At 33.8% G+C, this 13,132-nt stretch overlaps 1 protein-coding gene across 4 annotated transcripts; it reads left to right on the top strand.

The window, feature by feature from the left end:
* Nucleotides 1–2,902: 2,902 nt before the first annotated feature.
* Nucleotides 2,903–8,035, top strand: TAF15B (TBP-associated factor 15B). 4 transcript variants are annotated; one of them, XR_847966.3, is made up of 8 exons: nt 2,903–3,278; nt 3,371–3,506; nt 4,226–4,898; nt 5,238–5,388; nt 5,479–5,557; nt 6,301–6,502; nt 6,623–6,674; nt 7,360–8,035. XR_847966.3 is itself a non-coding variant. In XM_011082476.3 (6 exons), exons 1-6 carry the CDS (start codon nt 3,053–3,055, stop codon nt 6,404–6,406), a joined length of 1,371 nt encoding a protein of 456 aa, XP_011080778.1. In that variant the 5' UTR covers nt 2,903–3,052; the 3' UTR covers nt 6,407–8,035. The 4 variants fall into 4 exon arrangements, 1 of the variants encoding a protein (XP_011080778.1); XR_847965.3 differs by having other exon boundaries at nt 6,623–8,035; XR_016065942.1 differs by having other exon boundaries at nt 6,301–6,674.
* The last annotated feature ends 5,097 nt before the right edge of the window (nt 8,036–13,132 follow it).

Genomic DNA, 13,132 nt, shown 5'->3' with positions numbered 1-13,132 from the left:
CTTAATTTGAAATAAATAGTCTATTTTCTTCTATAGCCAAAAAGAAAAACTATAAATAAAATTATTAGAACTCATCTAATATGAAAATATAATTTAAAAAAAACTAAGTTAGTAATTTTTTTATTTTAAGAGTTAAAGATAAGTCCGTTAAACCTTAATAATATTTATTAAATATTTAAATTTTTGAATAAAAAATTGATAGATTATACTTTTTTAACTAGATCTTGGCGGATTTCATATATATGTATTTCATCTTTAGAGGTTTTCTAAATATACAGTTCCATTTTATAGAAAAAAGTTTAGAAAAACCTCTTAAAATGACTTTTATATATACTTGAAATCCACCAAATAATATAGTTAAAAGTATATTTCATCATTTTTTTCTTTAAAACTGTAATTTTAAAGAACAAATAATCTAACAATATAAATGGCTAAAAGTAAAAATTCAAAATACTTGGTTAAAAAATTGTTAAATGCTCTAAAATAAAACATTAGCATCATATAAAATTGTAATATTAATTCAAGGGTTTACTATCCTAAGACATTAATCGGAGAGTGTAATGCTGTCCCAAAATAAATGAATTTAACGGCCCATTTTATATATGTTGTTTGAAGAGGATGACTCATGGTTTAAATAGATAAATATATTAAATATTTTATGTAATATAATTGAATTGTTCAATATTTTGTTCAAGAGATAAATATTATATTTGATATATCTGGTTGACTGATTTGATACTATTTATTTAATATTTGTATAATTTTTTAAAAGAATAGATATCTAATATTTATAGAGGATAATCCACATGGCGCAAACTTGATTAACTATAAACAGACACTTCTAATTGATCGATACATTCCAATTTGACACCTACTATTATAGTAGAGACAATACCTACTATTTAATGCATACAACATTCCACACATAAGACGGAGTTCAAACTCATATACTCTAAATAAGTAATTATTGTAAATAAAATCACATTTTCACAAAAAATGAGATTTAATCTATTTAATCACAAAATCAGAACCAAATATAACGGAGTACTTAAACAGAACTTTTCGATGAATTCATAATTAGAATTGCAATATTTCTCTATATTTGATCATAAGCCTAAAATTATTGTGATAGAAAAAATATTTAAAGAAAATACATCAATACTTTTATCGGTAAAACCCCCCACTCTCACTCCATCGGTAACAAAGAAGAAGTCCAGATGCCCTCCTCTCCACCGGTAAAACCTTCAAAATCACTTCATCTTCTTCATCCTCTTCCCATTTTAAGGCTCTCACCTCCATTTTCGCTTCTCTTCTCACCAAAAACACAAAGGAAACAAAATCGTCAAAACCACTTTTATGGGTTTCGTTTCCTTTTATTTCCATGATTCACAATGCAAAAGTTGCAGAAAACGTTGGATGGATTGCTAAGAGAGTTACTTTTGATTCAGTTTTAGAAAAGATCAAGTATGTATTAGGATTGCAAAAATTTTCTCATGTCTACTAGGTTGTTGAAGGTTTGTCCCATGAAAAATGTCAAATTTCTTGACAAACATGGTGCTTCGCATTTCCAATGAACAATATATTGTTTTTCTTTCTAGATTTTACACCAATTCATGTCGTTTTTCTTTGATAGAATCGGCCTCCTTTGTTGAACTGAATGTACAATCCACAGGCTTATTGGGAATGTTTCAGGGTCCTGTAGAATATAAACCTAGGTTGATTTGTAGGCCACAATTATGTGATTACGGGGTTCTTGTATCGCATCTATTTTTTCTTGGATCGTCTATTGTTTAACCTTCATTTCTGCAGGTGGAAAGAAGTTTGAAGTTCTTTAACAATTGTAAATACAATTTTGGTGCTTCTAAATGATAGCATTGGATATTTGTTGTTATTTATGTACAAGATAAAGGATAAATTTGATATATGAGGCTCCTAATTATGTATGCTATTACTCCTTGCGGTTCGCAGAGCATAATGGAATCAAATCACTATTTCTACACGTTCCTCTCTTCTTTTTTTTTTTTTAGTGAATTGTAAGTTTTCATTCATCCAGTAATATTTACAGAGTACTCCGAGCATACTCGAAGAGATACAAAATGACCCATACTATACATTCCTCTCTTCTTGACTATAGATGAGGAGACTCAAATGCAATTTACTGTTTCTCTGTTGGAGGTTCTTGACTCTTTATATTAACTTTTCAACAGTTTCAACCAAAGTCTCAAAATTTCAATAGAGATGGAGTGAAGGTGAAGGGGACCATAAAAAAGGGTTTATGACTCCGAAGTGAATATATCTTCCTTGTATTGTGGAATGGGTGGACATTTTTGACATTTGAAATTGTATACTTCATTATATTTTTTACAACTATACAAAAAAATATACACTATTATATTTATAAATTTAATTATAATTTTTTAAATAATATAATTTTAATATTATGATTTTTTAGACTTTAGTATGTTATTAAAAATTAATTTATACAAAATTCAATTAAATGAATTTAAAAAAAAATTGTCCTAGTTGTAATTTTAAAATCACGACTTGGTGTCGTGATTTGAGATAGGGACTTGGACTTTTTTTTTTTAAAAAAAATAATTTTAACTCAAGTTGCGGTTAGATTATTAATATATTTAAAAAAATTATATAAATATAATTTTTTTATTTTTTTTGAATAAATAAATAATTAACCCCAACATTATGCGGAGTACTGAACATAACCTTATTCAATTATTCAAATCCCAATCCAAAACAGAAACGTGCCCTAAGCGATTCAGTCATCTACACGGTAAGATTCGAAATTATCGACTATGATTGTCTAGAAGCAGCATATTTATCATATGCGCGAGCGCAGTGGAAAATTCCCTCAAAAAAGGAACAAAAAATATCTTTGCTCTTTATCCACGACTATAAGAGGTGCTCCGTTAACCCTAGTTCTTCTATCAGCCATTTTTTCTTCTTGCTCTCTTTCTCATTAGAAATCAAAGTCATCTGTTAATTTTGAGTAGAGAAATTCTTCTTACAAATTTTGCTTATCTGAGTAGTACTAGAGATGTCTGGTATGTACGGTCAAGAAGGTGATGGATCTGGCGCACCGCCTATGGGTGGAGGCGGAGGTTATGGTGGCTCTGAAGGCGGTGGATACGGAGGTTATGGAAGTGGTGGGGCTGGATATGGCGGAAATAGTGGCGGTGGCGGAGGGTATGGGAACCGGGGAGGTGGTAGTGGTGGCTACGGTGGAAGAGGAGGCGGCGGGGGCGGATACGGCGGTAATCGAGGTATTTAGTTTGATTTATGTTTTTGATGCGTTAGTTGGATTCCTGGAAGAGTGTGTATCTGTATATCAAGAGATCTCATATTTTAATTTTAGGAGACCGTGGCGGTGGTTACCAAGGTGACCGTGGAGGTGGTTACCAAGGAGACCGTGGCGGACGCGGGGGCGGCAGGGGAGGCAGCCGTGGTGGTGGAAGCGGCAGAGAAGGTGATTGGCGTTGCCCTAATCAAAGGTAACGGAGCTTGTTTTGGAGATTTCAAGTTCTTTCATTTAATTTGTGTATAATATTTCCTAAGTTGCGAGTTTAGATGTTGTGGATAAAGTATATGTTACGGGGATTTTAATGGGGAAGATGACTCATCTACTTGATGTGTTTCAAGCCAATATATGAACACCAAAAGAAGATGAATTTTGCTTTGAAATGCTACTGGTTCTGAGATCCTGGATTTTTATAGGGGTTCATCAGAAAAAGGATTATATTTATGTTTCTAGGGATAAGACTCTAATCTGCATGGTACCTGGGTCCTCGTATCTTTTCTGTCTTATCTTGCCTCTATGCTTTGAACTACGTCATTAAAGTGAATTTATGTTGCTATTAGTATTGATAAGGTATTTTTGAGTCCTTCAATTTACCATTCTTCAAGAACTTTATAACCTTAAATAGAATGTCTACCATTCTTAGAAGCAAAGCAATTATGCTGATTTGGATTTGTGTGTTATTTTGGATCTGAGCTACCCAAAAAATGTGCCTATGATTTATGTCCTCATTTTTCTTTACGCCTTGTTTGAAATTCTGTGATTTAGTCGATTTGTTTATCTCGTGGAACCAAATTTGTTGTTAATTTATGTCTGGGCATGATTAGATTTTTATCAAAAAGGTCAAAAAGTATATATGATATTTGAGTTCCCTTATCTGTTGGTGGTAATTGATAATGACATCTATGGATGTAGCTGCGGGAATTTGAACTTTGCCAGAAGAACTGAGTGTAACAAATGCGGTGCACCATCTCCAGCTGGTAGTGATGATCGTGGGGGTAGAGGTGGTGGCGGTTATAACAGAGGTGGAAGGGGTGGTAGTTATGATAACAATCGAGGTAGAGGTAACCACTATGATAGTGGCAGTGGTCGGAGTGGGAATGGTTATGATGGTGGGAATGGCAGAGGTGGTTCTTATGGTGGTAATCAAGGAAGGGATGATGGTGGTTATGGACAGGGTCCTCCGGTTGCTCCCCCATCTTATGGTGGTTCTAGTGGAAGTTATGCACCACCTCCTAATGCATATGGTGGGAACCCCAGTTATGCGCCTGATGCAGTTCCTCCACCCACGAGCTATACTGGGGGGCCTGCTTCATATCCTCCATCATATGGTGCTCCTACTGGTTACGGTGGTGATTATCTTGGTGATAGTCGTGGCAGTGGACGAGGTGGTCAAACTGGTGGGTATGGTGGAGGTCCTCGAAACCCAGGAGGTTATGGTGGTTCTCCAGCCGAGGCTTCTGAAAAAGTCAAGCAGTGTGATGAAAATTGTGGGGATTCCTGTGATAACTCGAGAATTTATATATCAAATTTGCCTCCAGATGTCACTATTGAGGAGCTTAGAGAACTTTTTGGAAGTATTGGCCAAGTAATGCAAATTCCTCATCTTCTTTTCATTAAAGTATTATTTGCATATATTAGCTGAAGGCTCTAGAATGATTTGAAGGATGTTGTGCTTGTGTGCATTCGTTTGCGATACCCTCTACAATTTCTGTAGAAGCCACCCCTCTTGGCTCTATCAAACTTAATTGTTTCCATTCTCATATAAAATAATTGGGACATGCTACTGATTTTTATTCTACTATGGATATATTTGAGCGAAAAAATTCTGTGTTAATTCTCAGTTGGTGGATTAGTTACAAATGATGTTTGGTTCCATGCAGTTGTGGCTCGTTTAAGTGATTCTTATTTATCTCTGATTTAATAGGTTGCAAGAATCAAACAAAAGCGGGGCTACAAGGATCAATGGCCCTGGAGCATCAAAATATATACCGATGAACAAGGAAACAACAAAGGAGATGCAGTTTTGTCTTATGAAGATCCATCTGCTGCACATTCTGCTGGTGGTTTTTTCAATAGTATGATCTTGACTCTGGATTTGTCTCCAGTTATTCGATGTTTTTTCTACCCCTCTTTTTTGAGTTGTTACTACTGTTTTTGCTTAACAGTGCATGATTTGAGAGGATACAAAATTAGCGTTTCAATGGCTGAGAAGTCTGCTCCAAAGGCTCCTGCATATGGTTCTGGGTAAGTCTGTCTGTTCTTCGATATGTTCTTAAGTCATTCTTTGGGATCCATTTCAAGTATTGACTGGCGGAGGCTGAAATAATTTTTTCCACTTGCTTGACAACAATTATAGTTTCATCATTACTTTATGTAAATTGGGGTAATATTTTGTTCTGTGGCTATCACTGTTGTACCTCTGCACTTCATCAGTAGTTCAATGGTTTTCCCTCTTGTTTGTCATATATATGAAGGACGTCTGTCATAAGTTTAGCGGGCTTGATTTTCTTAACAAGACTTAGAATATGGTCAGTGTAGTTCCTCTATCTAAATGAGGCCAGAATGCAAGAGCTCAAAAATGCATTAAGTTTGTCATTGAATTCTTGATTTCATTTGGAAATGCTGGAATGAGGTTGAATAATTGGGGTTTGTTTACTTGTGTCGTTTTACCATTTTATATATATATTTTTTGCTACTTTTAAGTGGGTGGTGTTATGTTACTGTGGTTGGACATTTAGTTTACTTTATACAAATGGTAATTATTCAAATCAGGTTTTGAGAACACATAATGAGCTTTATGTTTGTCACTCAATTTGTTTAGTAGCTGTAGAACAACAAAGGTAATTGCATGGTCGATGTCATGCGAGCATATGTTATTTTATGTCATGAATTTGTTTCAATGGAATTTGAAATATTCAATTACTTGTAATTTCTTATTTAGCTTTCTCACACCACATTTTTTGTTTGATTAATTTCTTATTTAACAGCGGCGGTGGTAGAGGCAATTATGGGAGGAGAGACAACTACAGAGATGGTGGTTCTTCTGGTCCAGATAGAAATTATCATGGTGGAAACCGTGCACGGCCATACTAAACTTCCAGAAGGGCTATATATGTAGTAATATTTGTGGTGGGAATGGTTTTTGTTTTTAGTCCATAAGCGGATTTGTTCTCTAACTGGAGATCAGAGGTAGGTTGTTCATTACTCTGAGCAATATGCCTTTCCTCCATTCTGCATCTTTTGTTAGCCTTGTTGGGGAGTTATTCATATGGCTTGGGATTGATTTGAGCTGTGTGAATGTTTTTATAGAGGGAAGTGGATATTCTGCAAATTGCTGCTAAAGGTAGGTTGAAATTATCAGGTGAGTGTTGCTTTTTAAAGATGCTTTTGTTACCTTCTCCCTGCAGACTGATGTGTTTCATGAATTGCTTGCATGATTATCTCATGCATCCATCTTTGCTGGATACAAGTGTTGTTGTCAAAAAGCCTTCATACAGATGCACTTTGAGCCTCTGACTGACTTATTCCTCTCCTTGTATTTCCACCAATCTTTAGGGGTTCATTAAGTAGTCCTTGCATTAAAATCAGAAGGAAGGGAAGTTTTTCGAAGTGCTTGATAACTTTCTGAAACTATAGAAGTCTATCCTCTAAAATATACTCTTATAATTTTACTTTCTCTTCGCGTTTAGAGACCTAAAAACCTAAAGTTTGCGGCTTCAATTAGTTTAAAAGATCTCAGCCGGCTTGTCCTACTTTGTAGTTACTCAGATTATTTTTATGTTTGACGTTTGCCTTAGTTGCCAATTAGTCTTTATCTTTTGCCTTACTCCAGTTCACTTAGATTTTAGGAGACACAGTTTCTTCCGAAAGCCAAATCAGTTTTGGTTTAGAGTTATTGCTACAGTTCAGGGGCTTTTCTCAACATGAAGGAAATCTTGCTTAGTTTTACTCAACTACTTGTGCTTCATGGTTAAAATAGTGTATTTCAAGAGGCAGACTTGATTGGGCGCCATCGATTATATTGTTCTGGTTCTATGATCTCTCAGCAAATGCATTGGAGAATAACACTTCGTGCAACTTACTTTCTAACTAAATGGAGCACAAAGTGTCTTCATGTGGGAGCTTGAATGGGCAGAATTGTAAGTTTGGACCAATTTGTGTGTACATGGATGCGGCTTCTGCCCACTCCACCCAAAAGGGGTTTGCTCTAGTCTTGAAAAGCACATTGCTGTGCAGCATCCAATAGTCAGTTGTGAGGAGCTTTATTTGTACGGCCAGCAATTGAGTTGGGATCAAAGGAGTTGGCCCTTGTGGTTTTGGGATGGTTTGGCTCGTGTTTCAGCTTTTTTGGCTGTCTTTGCCTCAGGACAAATCTTCTTCGTCTCCACTCTGTGTATGTTGCATCTTTGGTTCGAATTTTCTGTCCAAGGATGTGTTAGAATGGCTTGTAGACCATATCCCTATTTGTAGGACTACATGAGGAACTAACTATGGCTTATGAAATTTGGAAAGAATGCTTATTCTACCCTGGGATTGGTAAATGATGATGAGCTAACAATGTTTCGACTTCAATGTTTTACGATAGCTGCTTCAAGTCTTGGATAGGATAGTTGGGCTGGTGGTTTGAAGTCTTGATTAGATGATTATTTTATATGTAAGTTGTGGCTGCGTTTCAAATACATTTTTACACTTGAATTTATCAGATTTCTTTCTTTTCATTAATAGTGATTTAGTGAATTGAGACCTAGTTTGAAGGGACTTGAATGAACAATTTACATTGTGATTCAATGTTGAAGCGCGATCAGATAAGTTGCTTTGCAGATTGAACAAGCTCGATCCCAACTCAGTGATATTTCCTGTTAACACTAATGATAGAAAAAATGGTTCTTCTTCAAAGACTTGACAATTAGTTCTTCCAAGATGATGTGGTGGTTGTGTTCTATGGAGCATTTTACTAATGCTTTGCAAGATATTGAGATGCTTTGCAAGATAATTCAATTGATCTTGTGGCCTCATTAGTACTTGTAAGCATACATACTAGCATCCAGTTCCTTGTTACGTTAACATTTATGAAATATACCCTCGGAAAGAATTATCAAAAAGGTTCACTTAAACCAACACCTCCAATTGAAAATTACCTTTTTATGTAATACCTTTTAAACTGTGTTTTCTGCTAGCTGCAAAGAAGAGTTTTCAGTTTGCTTTTTGTTATAACCCTCCGTTTATATTTATATCACCCAAAACGCTCTCGCTACGCTTTCGGAACTTATGATAATGCAGAAATGATGTGTGCTTGCAGGGTATTGTGTTGAAATGTAATTGTGGGATGGAGAAATTAGTAACATGGGGGAGAACGAGCGACTCTTGGTCTTTTGTATATACGGTGTGAAAAAGTTTGCAGAAGTAAAGCGGAAAAGAATAATAACGTATATCAGGCACGATAATGAATTTTAGAAGATCGTTTCTCTCTCTCTCTCTCTCTCTCATTTTGTGTATTGTCCCATCAAGAAGACAACAATGATTGAAGAAGTGTGTCCGCGATCATGCCCCAGAGTAGATCTCAAATGATGATAATGCATTGGGCTAACAGGGGTGTTAATGAGTTGGATAAAATTCTTTCCAAACCTATTAGATTAATTCTCAAATTCAAATTCAATGAATATTTTTAAATCCTAATTTTGGACCTATTAAGGAAAATATAGACTGGGCCTAGATTAAATTTCTACCCATTAATATTTGTGGATCTATGTATTCAATTTGAATTCAAAGAATATATTTAATTTTCTTCACTATTCAATTGGACTATTATTGTCCATCGATCTGACTTCAACTCAACAAATTTAAAAACTTAAGACCTCATAACGTTATTTTTACAAGACTATTTTCTAACTGGTGTAATAAATGATTTATTATTTAAAAAATTCTATAAAAAGAGTTATCTGTAAATTGGTCTCAATAGTTTTGAATTTATTGATAGATTATTAAAAGTGTTACAAAATTTGGTTAACCGATTGAAAATTGGCCGAACCAAATTTTTGGTTCGTACCAAAAATTGAACCAAAAATTCAATTCGATTTTTGGTTTATTATTTAAAAAAAAATTGGTACAATCAGTCAGTACGATTTGATTAGGTCAGTTAATCATACCGATCAAATAATCGAAATTAAAAAATAAATTTATACAATATATTATAGTTTTATAAAATATATTAATATATATAATATTTATAATTTACAAATATATATTATATTATGATAATATAATTTAATTGCTATTTATTTGAAATTTAAAAATATAAAAATAAAAAACTAATAAATTAATTGACTGGTAGAATTTTTTTTTTCTTTGTGAAGTGAGTTCTTTAGTTATTAATCGAGCCAAATCGAAAAAATATTCGATTATAACCAAACCAAATTGATGAATTCAACTTGATGGGGTTGCGCCCACCTACTCCCCGTTCAGCAGTTGCCTTGTGTCTTCTTGTCGGACAAATAAGCCGTTCTTAAAAGAGCAGTCATTTTCCTCCAAATCCTAATCTTCGATTCTTGCCCTAATCCACTCAAAACGCCATCGTTGCCCCCCCCCCCCCCCCCCCCAAACTTCTTATGAATTTTGCCCCAAATTTTAACTGCTACTTTGATCATGCAATCACCGTCATTCTTTTCCATCGAACAGTACTCTTTCAAAGTCGCATTTCCTTTTGAAATCATGACAAAATCCAATCCACAATTAAAAAAATCCCGGCTAATAGAAAATTTATGGTGAAAATTGTTGAGGGAAATTAACATTTGAGATTGAAAATGGTGTTGAGCACGGTCATCTTGTTCCAACTTATAGTACGAATTATTTCTTGTACTTTTTTCTTTTATTCTTTAGATTTTTAGTTAGGTTAGATTTAGTCCGTTAAGTATGATTAATTTTAATTTTAGTCCGACAACTATGCCTATATTTGTTTAAGTTTAGTAACTTTCAAAATTGCTTACTTTTAGTCTTTTGGCAGATTTTCGGACAATTTTACTTCTATGCAACTTTTAAAAGGCAGTTTAGTCCATATGCACTCATTTCTCAATTTTTTGTTAATGCTCGCCAAAATGGTATCAGAGTCTAGGTTTATTGAACAAATATGTGATTATATTACATTTTTATATTATTTATCCACTAATGGAGGAGACCCTTTGAAAGAAAATGAAACCAAACGAAGGTTCGAGTTACTCTGAAAATAGGGAATATTTTCAGATTCTGAAAATATAAAGAAGAGAATTTCTCATGGAAATTCTGGACAAGTGTCACAACAGTCCCAAGAGGATTGATCCAAAACTTCTCAAGCTAGAAGAAGAACAAGAATGACTGAGAAATTTTGAAGTTCAACAAGTACTACCATGAAATGCAGTGGTCTACACTTCATTGAAGTTCATGGTAGAATCCCAGCCAGGAGAAGCGGAACGAGTAAATTCCTACATAATTTCAGTTCTAAAAATTATGATTAAAGGAATTGACTGCAAAGAATTCAAGTCGGTTACATCGAAGATCCCAAGATCTGAGGGAGATACAAAAGACAAATCTGTTAATTTTTAGTACTAACTGTGGTAATGAGATATAGGTGTTGCGAAGAGAAAAGACATTTAACAGGATAATGCCAATAAAATTTCGCAGCAAACACGGTGATTTTGATGCCAGATTAACTCATCCAAAAATGTAGGATGACACGAAATTTAGTAAGGTCTTTTGGTCTTTCAGGCAACAGGGACTCATAGACAGCGATAGCTTCTATAAGGAATCCGAGGAGGAAATTATGAATCTTAAATAAGCACTACTGGAAATAAAATCGCTAGATATAGAAAAGTAGGCTTTGTCTTGAGCATGTCAAGAGGCTCATCCAGAGGAACTTCAGTGAAAACCCTCTAGCATGGTGGGATAGGAACAAGATCAATCTACTCTAAAGCTTAAGGAAGAATCAAATACGAGTACGTTCGATACAAACCTATCCAGATGAACATGGAAGACAAGAAAAATATGCAGATGATTATCAAAGAGTATATCAGTCTTGGACTTATCGAGCCTGCAATCTCTACCTACACGAGTCTTGGATTTCTCGTAAGAAACCATGGTGAGATCAAGAGAGGTAAACCCATGTTGGTAATTAACTATCAAGGCATTAATAAAATATTAGAGTTTGATAGTTATTACATTCCTAGTAGAGAACACTTAATTGATTGCATTAAAGGGGTAAAAGTATTTTCTAAATTTGATTGCAAATCTGCATTTTATCATATTAAGATGTAGAGTGAATTACATTCTCCACACCACAGGGACAATATATCTGGAATGTGCTTCCAATGGGTTTAGCTAATGCACCCCAAATATTCCAAAGAAAGATGGATAATCTTTTTAAAGATTATTTTGAATTTATGTTTGTCTATATTGACGACATATTGATTGCATCTAAAAATATGAAAGAATATATTAAATATTTTGAAATATTTTCTGATGCATGTCATAAAGAAGGTTTAGTACTTTTTGAGAAGAAAGCTACTATTGTTGTCAATAAAATCGAATTTCTAGGAATTCTTATTGACAAAACATGAATTGAGTTATAGGATCATATTGTGGAGAAAATTCGCAATTTTTCAGACGTGCTCAAGGATAAGAAGCATTTGCAGAGCTTTCTGGGAGTTGTTAATTTTGCAGGTATCTTTAATAAGGATCTTGCAAGATATAAGAAGGAAATGAGAAGAAATCCACACAAAAAGGATTCGTGAGCTGAAACAGGTCTCCAGTAACCCGCTAAAGTTTACTATACTACAGGATGGAGATGAATTGGCAGTCTACACAGACACCAATGACTATAGATGGTGCAACAATGCTCATGAAGAAGACAGCTATAGGGGAATAACCTTATAGATATACAGGAGGGTTGTTCTAAGAACAACAAGTCAAAATTTGACATACTAATGAGAAAGAATTCTTTACGATTTGGAAGGCTTTTAAGAAATGGCCTCTATTATTACTTGCTAAAGAATTTACTTTACTATAATTTGGGAGAAAAAAGATTAATATAATTTAATAATAAAAATTTCAATAATTCTTACTTCTTTATGTTTTTATACTTTACTAAATATCTATTTTCTTTTTATTTTCATGTTTTATTTTAATTAGTGATAATCAAAAAAAAGAAAGAATCTAAAAGTTAAAAGTGCAAGAGTAAAATAAAATTATAATTTCCTTGTTTGTTTTGTAATATGATCTCAAGGTGGAGTAACATTTATTGAGAACTAGCGCCTGGTATATTCTCCATGTGTGTTTTTATAAAATGAATAACTGACAGAAAACTAATAAATGAATAAATTTTAAATGTATATGAATATATATTATCAATAAAACTAAATAATTAAAAGGGGTTAATTGCAATTTACCCTCCGATATGTGAAATGAGCAAATAAATCTCTGTAAAACAAATTAACAAATTATCCCAATGTGTTTCGAAAAATGAAGCAAAACACCCCCTATCAATGTTTTAGATTGGGAATAATTTACTTCATTTTTTAAAATACATGGGATAATTTGCTATTTTATTTTTCACTAGAAACATTTTACTCATTTCTCAAATCATAGGGTCATATTGCATTTTTTCCCAATTAAGAAGTATAGGTATTCGTAGAAGAAATAATTATAACTGAGGGCATATTAGGCAATTCATATTTTGTCAGCGGTAGTTATGAGTGTTACTCTAGGGGTCTCCTGACACCATCGAGAACATAAAATACAGTTTTATCAACTAATCCAAATATATTCTCATTGCTTTACCGAAAAACCTGTGTA

This window comes from Sesamum indicum, linkage group LG6 (assembly GCF_026168435.1).
Source record: "Sesamum indicum cultivar Baizhima isolate 11 linkage group LG6, ASM2616843v1, whole genome shotgun sequence".
Classification (NCBI taxonomy): Eukaryota; Viridiplantae; Streptophyta; class Magnoliopsida; order Lamiales; family Pedaliaceae; genus Sesamum; species Sesamum indicum.
The sequence above is the reverse complement of the archived record's forward strand: the minus strand, read 5'-3'. Positions and strand labels throughout refer to the sequence as shown.

Excerpts from the sequence above, each read along its gene's own strand:
- TAF15B (XM_011082476.3), top strand. The coding sequence starts at position 3,053 with ATGTCTGGTATGTACGGTCAAGAAGGTGATGGATCTGGCGCACCGCCT. Across the intron at positions 3,507-4,225 it reads TGGCGTTGCCCTAATCAAAG|CTGCGGGAATTTGAACTTTG; the intron begins GTAACGGAGCTT and ends CTATGGATGTAG. Across the intron at positions 5,389-5,478 it reads TGCTGGTGGTTTTTTCAATA|TGCATGATTTGAGAGGATAC; the intron begins GTATGATCTTGA and ends TTTGCTTAACAG.